Source organism: Ostrea edulis, chromosome 4 (assembly GCF_947568905.1).
Source record: "Ostrea edulis chromosome 4, xbOstEdul1.1, whole genome shotgun sequence".
NCBI classification, from domain to species: domain Eukaryota; kingdom Metazoa; phylum Mollusca; class Bivalvia; order Ostreida; family Ostreidae; genus Ostrea; species Ostrea edulis.
This window is the reverse complement of record NC_079167.1, coordinates 46745575-46764068: the sequence shown is the minus strand read 5'-3', so window position 1 is coordinate 46764068 and position 18494 is coordinate 46745575. Positions and strand designations below refer to the sequence as shown.

General features: G+C 35.5%; 1 protein-coding gene across 5 annotated transcripts in view; it reads left to right on the top strand.

Annotated features, from left to right (window-relative positions):
* Positions 1-18481, top strand: part of LOC125670995 (uncharacterized) — a 180054-nt gene extending 161573 nt beyond the window's left edge. For 4 of the 5 annotated variants that reach the window (XM_056162783.1, XM_056162784.1, XM_056162781.1 and 1 more), the window contains 4 exons: positions 3172-3258; positions 4549-4643; positions 12581-12619; positions 13919-18481. In XM_056162783.1, coding sequence (XP_056018758.1) covers positions 3172-3258; positions 4549-4643; positions 12581-12619; positions 13919-14019 — 322 coding nt within the window. In that variant the 3' untranslated portion in view covers positions 14020-18481. The remainder of the gene's footprint in view (positions 1-3171; positions 3259-4548; positions 4644-12580; positions 12620-13918) is intronic. The other variant, XM_056162780.1, reaches the window with a different exon arrangement.
* Positions 18482-18494: the final 13 nt, after the last annotated feature.

Here is an 18494-nt window from a genome sequence, read left to right as displayed (position 1 = left end):
AAAATTGTAAAACCATCTGTGCTTTTACTTATCACAGCCATTTTGACTGGTACAACTAATTACCCTAAAGGATGAAAGGACCCATAACGATTTAGAGACTCAAATACTAATTTTTATCAATATTGATTCATTATGGTACATAAATTATGCTAATAACAAGTATTTATAAATATACAAATGTCTTATTATGTCTATTTTTATCTAAACCACATTAACACAGGTATTTGAGGATTTATAATAATGATGTTAATTTGGGTAGTTAGTGGCACTGCATGGTCAAAATGGCTATGATTAGTGCAAGTGCAGATGGTTTTACGATTTTTAATCACTTGGAGCAGTGGCTATTATGGAATTAGGGTAAGGAATTCGCCTTAGAAATGACATAATGCTACACATTTTATGTAATGGCTTGTTGCAATTATGCTCAAAGATGTAGATTGATTATGTATGAATATGTTAGAATACAGAGTAGAATTTTACACCATTTTGGTTATTGTTTTTACATCAGCTAACTTGGGTACCCTATATTTAGAGTTCTATGCCTTTACTCTTTAGTAGTAAATTTGAACCCAAGCGATAATTGCCTGTGAATGGGGCCACAATAGGGGATCAAAGTTTTACTATAGGATTGACTGTATAATTTTTTTTGTTCATCAAGAAATGAATCTAAAGACCGCATCGCAAACTTTATGAAAGCCAAAGGCTTTCATAAAAAAGTTTGTGATGCGATTTTTAGATTCATTTCTCGATGAGCAAAAAAAAATATACTGTCAATGCTTATAATTCAATTTTAAACACAAATAATGTATATTTAAGCTAAATTTATTGTAAATAACAAGAATCAACAAGAAACAAACAAGTACATGTAATTAACACGCGGAGTGATTTTATTTAGGACTTGTTGATTTCAACACGTTGATTACTCTAGCTCCGGATGTACATTAACATTGATCGAACAATTGTGAAAAACAGAATTGTTGATAAATGATTTGGATGATAATTTTGTTCTTTGAACATTGATTGCTGAAGCAGGTATGTGCTCTGGTCGTCCGGAACACAGCTGGGCCCTGCACCGCCATCGCTCGCTGACGCCAAGTTGGACAATGTTTTGCTGATTGTGATTTTTTGGTATAACTACGGATAGATACTTCGTTTCTATGCCCGCTCATGAACATGATATGATGGAGTTCTACCCCTGCATCGCTAAGTGCCTGTATGCTTGTAGCTCTGAGGCAGTGTGCCGTGTACCTTTGTTTGTTTTTGGAGTTATCGTTCTTGATATAAATTTCATTATCTAGATTAGATTTGCCTTTAATTAGAAGATTTAAGAAAATAGATTAAACAAATTTACTCAATAAATAAAATTATAAAATAATCATTATAATTAATTTGTTAAAATGTCAAATTTGTTCAGTTTTTGACAAAAAAATTAAAAAACTACTAAGGCTAGTGAAAATTTTATACACTACTCATTCATCTGTTTTGTTTTTGTACGTATATGTATTACTCAATAACATATGAAATGTGAAGTATAGCGTTTGAGTTAGTGGTGCCCATGTGAAGTTTGGATATCAAACATTCATCGGAATATGAATGAAAAATTGGTCTATAGTGAGAGTTGGGGGTAAAACAGTGAATGGAAGGAAAATTGAATTATATACAAATATATAGGGAAAATCTTCTTTTCAAAAACCACTGGGCCAGAAAAGTTGAAATTTATGTGAAAGCTTCCTGACATAGTGCAGATTCAATTTTCTTCAAATAATGCCCTCTAGGGGTTGAGTGGGACCACAATAGGGGATTAAATTTGTACATTTGAGTATATATGGAAAACCTTTAAAAATCTTCTTCTCAAATACTACTGGGACAGAAAAGTTCAAATTTACATGAAAGCTTCCTGAGTAGATCCAAGTTTGTGTAATTCATGGTCCACGGAGGTAGGGTGTAGCCACAATAGGGGATCAAAGTGTTATATGCTAATATATGGGGAAAATCTTTTTAAAACCTCTTAAACTATTTAAACTAGGGCTTTCCTTATTTGTGTATACATTTTTTTACGAAAAGACCTCTCATGTGATGCAATGGTGTGTGATCTTTTGACATTGACCTGGAAGTATGACCTACTTTTAATGAAAATCTTGCCTATTTAATATCTCCTGAACTATTTAAGATAGAGCTTTCTTATTCTGTATATAGGTTTTTCGTATCATATCATGTTCAATGACCTTGGGGCCTTGGTCTTATCCAGAACAGCAAGATCATGTTAGTCATATTGGTGTTGAGGCATCTCTGTGTTATGTGAATTCATTTTTAGTTATTTTGTGATCCTTTGAGGCTAGTTTGGGGCCACAATATGTGTTAAAGATAATTTCATGGGAAAATCTTTTTAAAATCACAACAGCTGAACAATGGCAGGGCCAAGGTGACTCAGGTGAGCGATGTCGCCCATGGGCCTCTTGTACTAATATTCTTGTTACCAATTCCAGGGATCATCTCAAAGTTAAATTTCATTAAGTATTAACATCACAATGTTCAGTTTTCTATACTAAGGGCAACAACTCTCTGACCGTGATCACCAAATATTTATGGCACAATGCTGTACCTATTGTATATCTTGGATGCTGTCAACCATCTTGAAAATCGGGAATGTCCAATTGTTCGGTAATGTAACTAATCATCATTGTTGTTCACATTTGTGCAAAGAATATTGCCAATTTGAAATCCATCTTCCTGATTAAATACTATCAAAACATGCTGCTGATTGTCTATTAAACACCCTGACACAGGTAGACCAGGTAAATTATACCAATTCACACATCTTGATACCATGTGACACAGTTAAACAGCAATGGCTGAATTATTTTCTCCGATTTCTGATTGGCTAGCCACAAAGATATGGCGCAGGATTTTAATTTCAGGTTGGAAATCGGGGTTGTTGTCGTAAATCAGGAAATATTTTTACGGAATCAGGATTTCTGGGGTTTTTGCTTTCCTGATTGGGAAGTTGAATCATGCTTAAAATCGGGAGAATCCCACCTAAATTGGGAAAGTTGGCATGTATGTATATGAATAAAGCAAACTGATTGGAAGAGAAGATTGCTCTGGCTATTAACTCACTCAGCACCAAATCTTGCTGGTCATAGCGACACAGTTGTCTTCTCTTCCTTTTAGTGAGCCAATGAGACGTCACTTCCAATCTCTCTTATCCAGGGCTCTAAAACCAATACAAGACCAGTCCACAGCTCTGAATCCTGCCAGGTGAGATAGCAGCCTAGTGGTACAGTTCAGGCATGATTTCTCAAATTTAAAATGTAAAACACTATATCTTGTATTCAAGTATAGATACAGTCAGTCAGACCACAAATTCATCTGCTCAAAAAGTTATATTATGAAATATGCTATGAGTAAATACTCATCCTATTTCCAAGATTGAGAGAAAAGTGAACTTTCAAAATAATAGCACAGGATCTATATATTTTTAGCTCACCTGAGCTGAAGGCTCAAGTCAGCTTGGTCTGTTGTCCGTCTGCAAACTTTTCCATTTTCATCTTTTCCATTACCACTTAGCCAATTTCAATTAAACTGCATGGGTACAAAGCATCCTTAGGTGAAGGGAATTCAAATTTGTTCAAATAAAGGGTCATATGTCCCCTTCAAATGGGAGATAATCATGAAAATGCAAAAATAAGTTTGGGTCATTTAAAAATCTTCTCAAGAACCAATGGGCCAGAAAAGTTCAAATTTACATGAAAGGTTCCTGATATAGTGCAGATTCTAGTTTGTTAAACTATGGCCCCCAGGGGTAGGGTGGGGCCATATTAGGGGATTAAAGTTTTACATAGGAATATATAGTGAAAATCTTTAAAAATCTCATCCCATGGGGATCCGGGTTGGAATACATGTAGATCCTTAGTACCCCTTGTTTGTTGCAAGAGGCGACTAAATGGGGTGGTCCTTCGGATGAGACCGCAAAAACCAAGGGCCCCGTGTCACAGCAGGTGTGGCACAATAAAGATCCCTCCCTGCTCTAAAGCCATAAGCGCCTAGCATAGGCCCAAATTTTGCAGCCCGGCCTTCACCAGAAATGTTGATGTCTCCATATGAGTGAAAAATTCTCGAGTGGAACCTTAAAAAATATACAATTAGTCAATCTTCTTAAGAAACACTGTGCCAAAAAAGTTCAAATTTAGATGAAAGCTTCCTGGCATAGTGCAGATACAAGTTTCTTAAAAGCATGGCTCCTGATGGTAAGGTGGAGCCACAATATGGGATCAAAGTTTTACATGCGAATATATAGGAAAAATCTTTAAAATCTTCTCAAGAACCACTGTGCCAAAAAAGTTCAAATTTAGAAGAAAGCTTCCTGACATAGTGTAGATTCAAGTTTGTTCAAATCATGGTCCCTGGGAGTAGGGTGGGGCCACAATAAGAATATATGCAACCTTGGTAATAAGGACTTGAATGTACCAGTAGATTTCCCAGGAAGTTTTACTGTTTGAGTTGTCTAATTTGAAAGCAAAGTAAAAAAGTGATCTAAATCTTTTGTAGGGAGACCACTAAGCCTCAACTGGGTGTTGTTCTCAGTAAGCCAGTGTCATTGACTGTTTCAAAGACCAAGAAACCCATGGCTCTGGGTGGAGTGGGTAAGTTTAGAGATGATTATAAAATGTTTATCTAAATTCTGATCATTGATTAATATCGGTTTGCCTCAATCTTGCAGTTATTTTGTTATATGTTTGTATTATTGTACATATACATTGTGCAAGTAATTTTGTATAAAGTTGGCTCGTTACACTAAAAAAAATTTACATGGCTCTTTAAAACACCTTGTATGAAGCATGATTTCACCATCGAAAGTAATACAAGTTTTAAATTATTTCATTTGAATTTTTTGTGATTTTTTCCTGTGATGATAAAAAAGGTGTTTTGTTGCAAATAAAAGATTTTAAGGTAACTCCATACTCGTAGTTTTATCTGATACAAGTTTGAAAAATGTATTTATTTCCATTCATTAGAGTTAAAACTAACAAATTATCAAATAAAATACATATGTCATCACACTTTTTAAGATACGAGACGTATATAAACAGAATCATCTATCACCGTCAGAACATTGCAATTTTCCTTAAACAGCGTTATCAAAATTTCATACAAACTGGTTATGACGATATAGTAGCATTCATAACAATTTCATGAAAGTGTATCTTCACAAAAATATACAAAATGTCTGTAAAAATAAAGGAAATCTATCGCATAATAGACTTGATAAAGAAATCAATAGAAACAGAGTTATTGCCCTTGGATTCAATATTTTAAAATGTATCATTGATTATTCATCTATAATTTAGACTTTTGAAATATTTTATTTTTAACAAGATTTTTTACAATAACTATCGGGAAAGACTCCAACAAAATTCATGTTCCTATCACGCATAAATGTAAATAATTCATTGATTTTGCAAAATCTGATGACATAACAGGAGGGTGGAATTACTTTAAAATCAAAACTTTGCTTTGATTTCATTCATGATATGAATATCTAATAAAACTTGCCAAGAAGACTCATGTAAATGCCCTAATTTTTTTAATAAAAAATGTTTATGAAAATCATAATCATGGTTTTTTAGCTCACCTGAGCTGAAAGCTCAAGTGAGCTTTTCTGATCGCCTGTTGTCCGTCCATCCGTCTGTAAACTTTTCACATTTTCGACTTCTTCTCCAGAACCACTGGGCCAATTTTAACCAAACTTAACCAAAAGCATCCTTGGGTGAAGGACTTTCAAGTTTCTTCAAATGAAGGGCCATGCCCCCTTCAAAGGGGAGATAATCACAAAAATGCAAAAATAGGGTGGGGTCATTTAAAAATCTTCTCAAGAACCACTGAGCCAGAGGAGCTCAAATTTACATGAAAGCTTCCTGACATAGTGCAGATTTAAGTTTATTCAAATCATTACCCCCGGGGGTAGGTTGGGGCCACAATAGGGGATCAAAGTTTGCCATGGGAATAAATAGAGAAAATCTTTAAAAATCTTCTTCTCAAGAAACACTGGACCAAAAGAGCTGAGATTTACATGAAAGCTTCCTGACATAATAGTTTGTTCAAATCATGGCCCCCATGGTAGGTTGGGGCCACAATAGGGGATCAAAGTTTCACATGGGAATAAATAGGGAAAATCTTTAAAAATCTGGTCAAGAACCACTGGGCCAGAAGAGATGAGATTTACATGAAAGCTTCCTGACATAGTGCGGATTCAAGTTTGTTCAAATCATGGCCCCTGGGGGAAGGTTGGGGCCACAATAGGGTATCAAAGTTTCACATGGGAATAAATAGAGAAAATCTTTAAAACTCTTCGTCTCAAGAACCACTGGGCCAGAGAAGCTGAGATTTACATGAAAGCATTTTGACATGTGCAGATTCAAGTTTGTTCAAATCATGGCCCCAGAAAATCTTTAAAAATCTTCTTCTCAAGAACCCCTGGACCAGAAGAGCTGAGATTTACATGAAAGCTTCCTGACATAATAGTTTGTTCAAATCATGGCCCCTGGGGTAGGTTGCGGCCACAATAGGGGATCAAAGTTTGCCATGGGAATAAATAGAGAAAATCTTTAAAAATCTTCTCAAGAATCACTGGGCCAGAGGAGCTGAGTTCTTGACACAGTACAGATTCAAGTTTGTACAAAACAAAGGTAGTTTGGGGCCACAATAGGGGATAAAAAATTTACATGGGAATGAATAGGGATAATGTTTTAGAATCTTCTTATCAAGAAACACTAAGCTAGGAAAGTACAAATTTACATGAAGCTTCCTAAGATAGTACAGATTCAATTTTGTTAAAATCATGGCCTCGGAGGTAGAATGGGGCCACAATAGGGGATCAAAGTTTTACATGCGAATATTTAGGTAAACTCTGAGAAAATCTTCTTCTCAAGAACCACTGAGCCAGAAAAACTGATATTTACATGAAAGCTTCCTGACATAATGCAGATTCAAGTTTGTTAAAATCATGGCCCCCGGGGGTATGATGGGGCCACAATAGGGGATCAAAGTTTTACATACACATATATTTGGCGAAAATCTTTAAAAATCTTTTCAAGAACCACTGAGCCAGAAAAGCTGATATTTACATGAAAGCTTCCTGACATAGTGCAAATTTAAGTTTGTTAAAATCATGGCCCTCTGGGGCTAGATGGGGCCACAATAGGGGATAAAACTTTTATTATGAAATATGCTATGAGTAAATACTCATCCTATTTCCTAGATTGAGAGAAAAGTGAACTTTCAAAATAATAGCACAGGATCTATATATTTTTAGCTCACCTGAGCTGAAGGCTCAAGTCAGCTTGGTCTGTTGTCCATCTGTAAACTTTTCACATTTTCATCTTTTCCATTACCACTTAGCCAATTTCAATTAAACTGCATGGGTACAAAGCATCCTTAGGTGAGAAAAACTAAATACATAGCAGGGCTCGAAATTAGCAAGAAATACTCGAGTAAAAATAGTGGACACTCGAAAATCTTAGCGAGTGGTGAATTACAAACCATGATTGTATTGTATCCGTTTTATACGGTGATGCACTATTCGCGTTTCTTAAACTTGCATTCAGAATCATACAAACGCTTACATGAACGACCGATTTCAACAATCGTTTCTCTCCGGATTTTTCTTTTATGATTTTTTAAGAAACTCGGGAGTCAAACAAATGCTTTAGAGGTCGGACATCGCATTATGATGAAAAATATAGACATGTGCCACGTGTCCTGTTCACTTATAGGGGTGATTAAATTGAATTCCAAGTATGAGGTTTTTGTTATTCATTTATCTTTTTAAAAAAATCGGAGTCTATGTTTTACCAAATCTTCCGGTAGTCATTTTTATCAGAATGACCTACATGGTATCTACATTAATTTATTGTCATATTGATGTCGGGTTGTAGTGATGACACGAGTGCACTGCTCGGCGCGCAGACAATTATCAAAAAAGTCCATCGGACTCGTGATCGTGCTGCTAATAAACCATGAGTCCGGGATTCGCTTTGAAAAATCACTAGTGACACCCCTGATGTGGCATGAAATTGGAAGACATTGGATCTAGACCTGCGGTAAACAGGTTGTGGATTAGAGGTGCGATGGTCAAGAGACCTGAACATTGCACCATATGACTTACGTAACTTAGTGTCTTGTTCAAATGATGCCTGCATGTTGACCCACTAGGATCAATGATGGGGAAAATCATTGTCATTGATTTAAAAAAAAAAACTGAAAAAAGAGCACTGCTTCATTATTTTTATTTTAGCTTGTAGGTTTTCATTTTAGCCTGTGGATTTTTTACCCACAGGCTAAAATTAGCCTGTGGTAGAAAAAGTTAATTTCGACCCCTGATACATAGTGATGTAGAGCTTGCTTGTTGTAAGAGGCGACTGAATGGGGGGTCTTTCAGAGGAAACCAAAAAAACCGAGGCCCCGTGTCACAGCTGGTATGGCACGATAAATATCCCTCCCTGCTCAAAGGCTGTAAGAGCTGAGCATAGGCCTAAATTTTGCAGTCCATCACCGGCAATGGTAACATCTCCATATGAGTGAAAAATTCTTGAAAGGGACATTAAAGAATATAAAATCAATCAATCAATCCTCTCAATTTTGATATGAAGCATCTTTGGGTCAAGGGGGACATAAATTGTGGATTTCAGGGCTCCAGCACCCCTTTGGCCTTAGGGGCAGGGCAAAAATTGACCAATTTTCAAAAATCTTCCCTACAACCACACATGTGTAATAAAAACTAAATGCATAGTAATATAGAGCAGGAAGACCTCTACCAAAATTGTAAATTTCATGATCCCCGGGGTAAAGGTTTTGACCCCAGAGTGGGACCAAACACAGTATATAGTGTTTATGTGTAAAACACTTGAATAACATCTTCTTTAGTGCTGTTGATACTAAATTAAAACTAAATGGATATTTGGAATTAACAAGTAACCCGTTACCAAAATTGTAAATTTGATGATCCCAGGGTTAGGGGTTTTGGTATCGGGGTGGGACCAAAATGGTCAGTTATTGAATGTGTGAACAATAGAACATTTTTAACTTCTTCTTGATAAGTACCATTCCAATTCCTTTCAAATTTGGTATGAAGCATCTTTTGGGGACATAAATTGTGAATTTCAGGACTCCTGCACCCCTGGAGCCTGAGGGGCGGGGCAAAAACTGCCAAACATTAGCGAATTTTAAAAATCTTCTCAACAAGCGCACATATATAAGAAAAACTAAATGTATAGTAATGTAGAGTAAGAAGGCCTTTACAAAATTGTCAATTTTATGATCCCTGGGGTAGATCGAGGTTCTGACTCCAGGGTTGGGCCAAAACTTAGTATTATATAGTATATATGTGTGTAAAACATTTAAATAATATCTTCTTTAATGCTATTGATACTAAATTGTTTAGAAGGAGTTGGTTGACCTTTACCAAAATTGTAAATTTCATGATCCTAGGGGGTAACGGTTTTGGTTCCAGGGCGGTGTGAAAATTATTATAGTAGTTGTTGTCTTTATCATTTGAAAGACTTCTTTATGTTCGCTGTTACAGTATAAGAATTAACTACATATTTAGAAAAAGCAGGAAAGGATGTACCAAAATTATGAATTTTGCAACCTTAGGGGTTTTACTCTAGGACAGGTCCAAATTAGTCATATTGTAATAATGTTACATCTATATTATGTAAAGCCTTTCATCAGTATAGGCACTTTCGAGGGAATTTAAGTTTGGAGAACACATGTTGCTGGATTTACCTTAGATATTTAGAACAGGATTTTTTTTCTCTAGATTTCATAGCTCTTTGGACTAGTGATACACATCTTGTTTTATACTGTTGCTAAATATTAGAATTACATGTAAGTTTAATATCCCACTCAAGAATTTTTCACTCATATGGAGACGTCACGACCATTGCAAGTGAAGGGCTGCAAAATTTAGGCCTATTCTCGACACTTATGGCCTTTGAGCAGGGAGGGATCTTGATGATGCCACACCTGCTGCGACACTGGGCCTCAATTTTTGCAGTCTCCGAAGGACTGCCCATTTAGTTGCCTCTTACGACAACCTAGGGGTACAGAGGATCTATTCTCTCCTGGATCCCCACGGAGTTAGATATGCAGAACAGAATTGCATTGCCCATGGTACTAGTGATACTTTTAAGTAATACTCAGGTGACCGATAAGGCCTGTAGGCCTCTTGTTTGCAAAGAAACAATTTTTCATCATTCCAGAAAAAAAATCACAAAAAATTCAGATGAAATATCTTTTGATGGGGATATCATCCTTCATACGAGCCATCAATAAAATTTTAGCATACAGCACTTACATGTAATCAGAGCCACCTTAAGGTAGCTCCACCCTCATGTGACTTATCAATATTAATGGTTGAAAGTTGAAAAACTTTATATAGTACATGTTAATTAAGTAATAATCAAAGAAAATATGTAATAACTGTGGATATTAGGGAAATCATTGTACAATAGACATACAGTAGGGGAAATACCAGCATAGGAGTTATTGCCCTTGACAACATATTTTAGATTATAGATAATTTATATCTTTAGAAAATATAAACTTTTTCACTATCAATAGTTTGCCAGATTTTGTATTTTCATACAGTGAATAAAATTCCTCTAAAAGATATACTTCTATCATGCACAAAGTTTTATTTGATAAAGATTTTTGCAAAAACCTATGACATCACATGAGGAATAATCTACCTAAAGTCATTTCTCCTGAGCTGAAAGCTCAAGTGAGCTTTTCTGATCACCTCTTGTCTGTTGTCTGGCTGTAAACTTTTCACATTTTTCAACTTCTCCAGAACCACTGGGCCAACTTCAACCAAACTTGGCAAAAAGCATCATTGGGTGAAGGGCTTTCAAGTTTGTTCAAATGAAGGACCATGCCCCCTTCAAAGGGGAGATAATCACAAAAATAGGGTTGGGTCATTTAAAAATTGTCTTCTCAAGAACCACTAGGCCAGAAGAGCTGAAATTTACATGAAAACTTCCTGACATAGTGCAGAGTCACGTTTTTCAAAACCATGACCCTGGGGGATTTGTTGGAGCCACAATAGGGGATCAAAGTTATTGAAAGTTATACATGCGAATATATAAAAAAAAATCTTTAAAAATCTTTTTCTCAAGAACCACTGGGCCAGAAGAATGGAGATTTTCCTGAAAGCTTCCTGATATAGAGTAGATTCAAATTTGTTCAGATCATGGCCCCCGTGGATAAGGTGGGGCCACAATAGGGGATCAAAGTTTTACTTGCAGATATATAGGAAAATGAAGGGACTGATTCACGATTTTCCCCAAAATTTTATTTTCCCCCTTTAATGATCAAAATCTACTGTCTAATATGTTTAAAAGATTTCACATAAAAATTAAGGTTATACATTATCACAGAAGCTCATTTACATAAAAAGAGTCGAGTCTTTGTTTACATAACACATATTTAAGGCTAAAAAATTGCTTTTATTCATGCATTCAGAAGGTCAAAATTTTGGTTGTCAACAATAAATGAGTTATACTTTTGATATTTAACATCAAAAGTAAAACTATTTTGTTCAAACATCGTGAACCAGTCCCTTTAAGAACCATTGAGCAAAACTTGGAACAAATCATTGTTGGATGAAGAGGATTCATATTTGTTGAAATGAAGGACTACCCCCCTTACAAAGGGGATATAATCACAAAAAATGCAAAAATATGGTGGGGTCATTTAAAAATATTCTTCTCAAGAAACGTTAGGCCAGAAAAGCTGAAATTTACATGGGAATATTTAGGGAAAATCTTTAAAAATCTTCTCAAGAACCACTGGGCTATAGGAATGAAAGCTTCCTGATATAGAGTAGATTGAAATTTCTTCAGATCATGTTGCCGCCGCCCCCCCCCCCCAAGGGGAGGGTGGGGCCACAGTAGGCGATCAAAATTTTACATGCTGATATATAGTAACATCTTCTCCAAAACCACTGAGCCAATTTCAATCAAACTTGATACAAATCATCCTTAGGTGAAGAGGATTCTTCTTTTTTTTTCAAATGAAGGGCCATACCCCTTCAAAGGGGAAATAATTGCAAAAATAGGGTGGGGTCAGTTAAAAAATCTTCTCAAGAACCACAGGGCCAGAAAAGCTGAAATTTACATGAAAGCTTCCTGAAAAAGTGTAGATTCAAGTTTTTAAAAATCATGACCCCTGAGGTTAGGGTGGGGCCACAATAGGTGATCAAAGTTTTACATTTGAATGTATAGGGAATCAAACTTGGCACAAAGCATCCTTAGATGTTTTTGTTAATATGAAAGGTCATACCTGTCTAGAAGGGTATATAATAATTAATGATTTTTTTTTTTTTTTTTTTAATTTACAAAATTTTCACTTGACACTTACACTGTTGCATACATATATGAGATAGGTTACATGGATATTTTCACAACATATTAAATTCATTTGAAAATACGAACTCAATAACATTAACTCAAATACTGTCTACATTTCATATTTACCTTATTCTTTTATGTAAGTATATGTATGATGTAAAAATCTTTTTCAGGAGAGAGAGAGAGAGAGAGCTACATAAATTATTTTCTTGGTAACAGATTTTGATAAGTATAATAGATCTAGATATAATATATCTATTGATCAAACACACAAAAAAGAAGCACAAACCTATATTCTATGAAAAAGTACATATAGACCTACTTACTAATCATGAATCTTCACATATTCTCTGCCAGTGAGTTTCATATTCATCATATCTACAGTTTTATAGCTGCAAGTACTTCTCAACCACAATTCTGTCCGTAACCATTTTTCTAATCGCATATATATGTACTTGCGGACTCTTGATATTTACAAGAAAAAATATATTGTTTTACTATATAAGCAAAATCAAGTTTTGAACTTTATACATATGTCTATTACAGTATTTACCAAATAGTACAGTGAGCTTGTCAAAATTTACAAGGATATGAAACTGTTCTAAAATCCATTGTTCCACCATAGCTCCTTTATTTGTATGCAATCAAAAAAAAGATGTTCTATTGTTTCGATATGAACACCACAAAAGCTGCACATTGGAGAGTCTTTAATTTTCAGTTGAAATAAATACTTGTTGGTAGGGAGTATTCTATGGAGTATCTGAAATTGCAGCCAATGCAATTTTGACTCTTATTCTTATGTAACTTTGAAGGGAAGTTCAAAATTCTTATTCCAATTACTTTCAGCAAAATTGTACTCATTTTCTTTCCATTTTTTTTACAGAAGTAATTGTCTTTTTGTGTGCAAAAGAATATTGTATATATCTTTACATCCTTTACTGTTTTTATAGAAGAGCATGATAGACTTTGGGAGGGTTGGTCCTATTAAATTTTTCCCAAAGTGATTAGGAAACTCGGCTAATACTGCTTTTTTAAGTCCAGCATATTCAACAAAGTAAGTTTTTATGTTTAACTTAAGCATATCTTGTAATCTTAAGAAATTTCCATCACTATCAATTAATGAATATATAGTCAAGTTTAACGATTAAGTTTGATAATTAATGAATTTTTAGTCATTCCCTTTGAAAAGTTTTTTTCTGAACCATACTGCTTGTATAATGATAGTTTTGCTCAAGCTTGTTTATTGTTAGGAACTGCTGCTCAGGTGAGCGATGTGGCCCATGCACCTCTTCTTTTATTTTTTCGTCGCATTTCTCATGAATTTCTTGCTTTCATTGAAGATGGATTGAATTAACACAGAGAATACATGGATATCAATGAATTGTCAAAATTAATTGAATTGAGTTTTCTTTTTGTTAATGATGAAATGTTCAATTTTTTTTAAAGAAACGTCTTTTGATGATACTGCAATATATAGTATACATTTTGAGAAAATTTAATTTCTTTTTTAGTTGCAGGAAAATCAATAACAGCAAAATCCTTCACTAGCAATACTAAAACGAAAGCCACAATCAAACCAAAATTTATTAAGCCTGCTAGTGCTTGGAGGTAACATACTAGAACTATTGCCACACCAATACTGCCCCGAGGCTGAAAGCAGCTTTTATATCATGGATTGGAAACTCCTGTGCCACGTTGAGCTGAAAGTTTTTATGCTACTCTTGGGTTCAAAACAAATACCATTTGATGTATGTGTGATTCAGCCAATGATCCTGATACTGTGATCACGAAGCTCTCTTACCTGAAGAATCTGGAATTTGATGAACTAACATTTGAGCCTAAAATTCTGATGAGGATATGAAGTCAAGCTATTGGTTGTGTTCATAGGGACAGTATTCGATGCAGATTTATTTGGATCAAATTTGATGTTGAAAGTCAATTTTGAAAGTTTTGTTCTGACAGCAAATATTTTCTTTATTCCTTTAATGTTTGTTTACTTTCTTTGAATAATTTATTTCAATGATATTACCCTGGAATTGGTTTTATTAGCTTACCTGTGCTGAAAGCTCAAATAAGCTTTTTTGATCACCTTTTGTCTGTCTGTAAACTTTTCACATTTTCATCTTCTTCTCCAGAACCACTTGGCCAGTTTCAATCAAACTTTGTACAAATCATCCTTGGATGAAGGGGATTCAAGTTTGTACAAATGAAGGGCCATGCCTCCTTCAAAAGTGAGATAATCACAAATAGGTAAAAATAGGGTGGGGTCGACATTTAAAGACCTTCTTAAGAACCACTGAGCCAGAATTGTTGAAATTTACATGAAAGCTTCTTGACATAGTGCAGATTCAAGTTGGTTAAAATCATGGGGGTAGGATGACGTCACAATAGGGGATCAAAGTTTTTATGCAAATATATAGGGGAAATCTTTTTAAAAATTTCTGATCAAGAACCACTGGGTCAGTTGAAATTAACATGAAAGCTTCCTGATATAAAGTAGATTCCAGTTTGTTCAAAGCATGGTCCCTGAGAGTAGTGTGGGGCCACAATAGGAGATCAAAGTTTTACATTCTGATTTATAGAAAAAATCTTTAAAATCTTCTCAAGAATCACTGCATGGGCCAGAGAAGTTAACATTAAAGCTTCCTTGCATAGGGTAGATTCAAGTTTATTCAAATCATGGTCCCCTGGGGTATAGGAAAAATCTTTAAAAATATCTTTTAAAGTATTTCAGGGAGTGCTTTCACATTTTGTATGAAAGGTGAAGATAACGAACAGTGATCAATCTCATAAGCAATACAAAATAGATAGTTGAGCAAACATGGACCCCTGGACACACCAGAGGTGGGATCAGGTGCCTAGGGAAGTAAACATCCCCTGTCGACCGGTCATACCTGCAGTGAGCCCTATATCTTGATCAGGTAAACGGAGTTATCTGTAGTCAAAATCAGTGTGCCATGAACAATCTAACAATGGGTATGAAACACATCAGACAGCATTTGACCCAATAATAGGTTGTATTGGCAAACTAGATCGTTATAACGACCATAGAATTTGCAAAATGCTGACTTTAAACAAGACTGTTGAAACCCCTATACCATCAACTTGTTTCTCAGTAGATTGCCTCTATTTAAAAACTGACCATACGCAGAACAAGCTCTTGCGTATCGAATCAGTTGAGAGATAATAAACACTATATGCAGATGATAATGGAATATTGCTACATAAATATGGGAAGTTGATGAAGAAGCTGATACCACCCCATTTGTCATGAAGTGGAATTGTTAGTTTGGACGACTCTGTGGTGTCTTTTATTTCGAGCTCACAAGGATATATCGAATCAAAGTTATTATTGTTAATAGATAAAACGTCGTCGATATAGATAAATGTCGAATTGAAGGCCATAGCACTCAGGTCAGCTAACATAGGAACACGATTCGTGCCCATGGGAATCCCAACAAACTGTTGGAAGACCTTATCACTAAAGACCACAAAGATATTGCCAATGAGGAACTCTAGCATATTTTTTATTTCAACTTCAGAGTACTTCAGAGCATGGAATCAGAGTGGTGTTTAACAAAGTAATTTTAACTGATCACCAGATATGAATATGTCCGTTTTCCATTTTTGTTGAAGAAATAACTGTCTACAGTACAGGGAAAACGTTTACACCACGGCGAGTTACCTGTATTTTCACATGTTGATTGATGTTTTCAGCCACACTCAACAATTTTTCAGTTATCTGGTGGCGCCCAGTTTTTATTGGTGGAAGAGAGAACCCAGATGCAATGTACCTGGGAAGAGACCACCGACCTTCCGAAAGTAAACTGGGAAACTTTCTCACTTACCGGCGCGAGCGGGATTCGAACCCGAGCCGACAGAGGTGAAAGGCCATGTGATTTTGAGCGCGATGCTCTAACCACTCGGCCACGGAGGCCCCCCATGTAGAATGAATATTAAACATGTAAAATGAATTTTAAATAGTAGAATTTAAATCTGATATGTTTGTGAATTAATTTTCGCAATATTTTAGAACACGTACGTGTGTTAGCTGAATAATTGACAACTTAAAAAAACAAACCCCGGATTTTATATAGCATGAAGTATGTCTCCTATGTAATAATGTTTATTTTTATACTTTCATGTAAAATATTTGAATCTGATTGGTCGAGAAGCATTTGAAAAAACATATTGTTACCCTCTGAGAACAGAAAGCACGCGCCCCAGGGTGATAATATGTAGCAACGGGTAACAGTACTTGACAACGGGTGATATTATGAAAGATTATCACATGCGTCAAATTTATGCGCGTACGGTTCGCCGTAGATTGTTAGACGACATCATTTGAGCGTTTGTAATAAACGGGAATACTCGCATCGATTGATTGATCAAATGTCAACAGACGCAAGTTTTCTCCTTTCCTGTTTACATAACATTTAGTATAATAAAACAAATATTGCATGTAGTTGAGGGTAACATTGAAATTTTCACCCCTCGAGAAACTATTGTCAACCTCGGCTACGCCTCGGTTGACAATGGTTTTCTCGGGGTGAAAATTTTCAATGTTGCCCTCAACTACATGCAATATTTATATATACTATTATCTGTCATTTTTAATGGGTTGAAATTAATAAAATAACATCAATTCTAAGTTTATTTGGGGCATAAAATATAAGTTCTAATAAAAGTAACAATAAATGAAAATATCTTGTCATTCATTTCTCTGAGAATTGAAAAAAAGTATTACTTCTTTTTATCGTATTTTTAAAATCTAAATAAGAAACCGACCATTATCTACCTAAAAAAAAAACACTCTCTTTAAATCCACCACTGCTCTCTCTCTCTCTCTCTCTCTCTCTCTCTCTCTCTCTCTCTCTCTCTCTCTCTCCGGGTTTTTATGAATATTTCGGATTATACTGTGTGGTAGGGGGCGGACAAGAAGGCTTTAGTTTACAACTGTCTAAGATTCTTGACAAGCACAAGCAACATTGGCGGATATAGACCTTACTGTGGGGGTGTTTTGAGACCCGAAGGAGGAGGGGGTTAACCCCCTCCTATGGGGGGTCCGGGGGCTTCCCCCGGGAACATTTTAAAAAGATTGATTTAAAATGGTGCATTTTCGACTGAAAATCTTGTTCCTCCCCTGGGAAAATTTTAAAGTGATTGAATTAAAATGGTGCATTTTCGACTGAAATTCTTGTTCCCTGGAAGATTTTTAAAAAGATAGATTTAACATGGTGCATTTTTGACTGAAATTCTTGTTCTTTCTTCCTTTCTTTTATAGGTTCGGGTGTGGTAAAAAAAAAAAAAAAGAAAAGAAAGAAGAGCGGGGGGGGGGGGGGGGGGGGGGTCCGAACTCCCCCCCCCCCCCCTAAATCAGCCATTGAGCAATAACAAACATAACATTTTAAAATTTGACTGATGTTCAAAGTCCTAAATTGTGCAGGGGTTGGGTGCAACTCATAAAACTTTAAAAGAAATTTGTCCAAACATTGATTTCGAATTTGTTTTAATACATTCTAGTTGTATAATTCATTCTCTTCGTTGAGAAACGCACATTTTTGGTGGTAAATGTATTTCAAGTCTCTGTTAAGATCACTCCTTGCTCTTTTATAGTTGCGTAATGCTTCCTATCAATCCGTGCGCCCGTGTTTTGATTTCAAATACACAGACTTGATTCTCTCGTTTCGAAGGGATATAGCCTGTTTGCAAATACTGCCCCTGAGATAGGAGATTCTCTCTCTCTCTCTCTCTCTCTCTCTCTCTCTCTCTCAGACACTCAGGGCTTCTAAGAATATTTTGAATTATATGCAAGATAGATTTAAATTTTGACATAATCAAAATTCTCGTAATTTCATGTTATTGATTTATTTCTACAAGAGATCAAACACTACGCTCTCGCTCCAGTGCACGGTAAATATTATGTTTGGTATACATGTGCTCTCTGTCTGCCATAATGATACAGGCTATCGAGAGATAACTCACATTAGCCCATTGTAGTAATAATGACAAGACATGTAGTATATTATTTTCATTTTCCATAATTTGATATTAATAAAGCTGAGTACATGTGCTACTAGCGTTTTT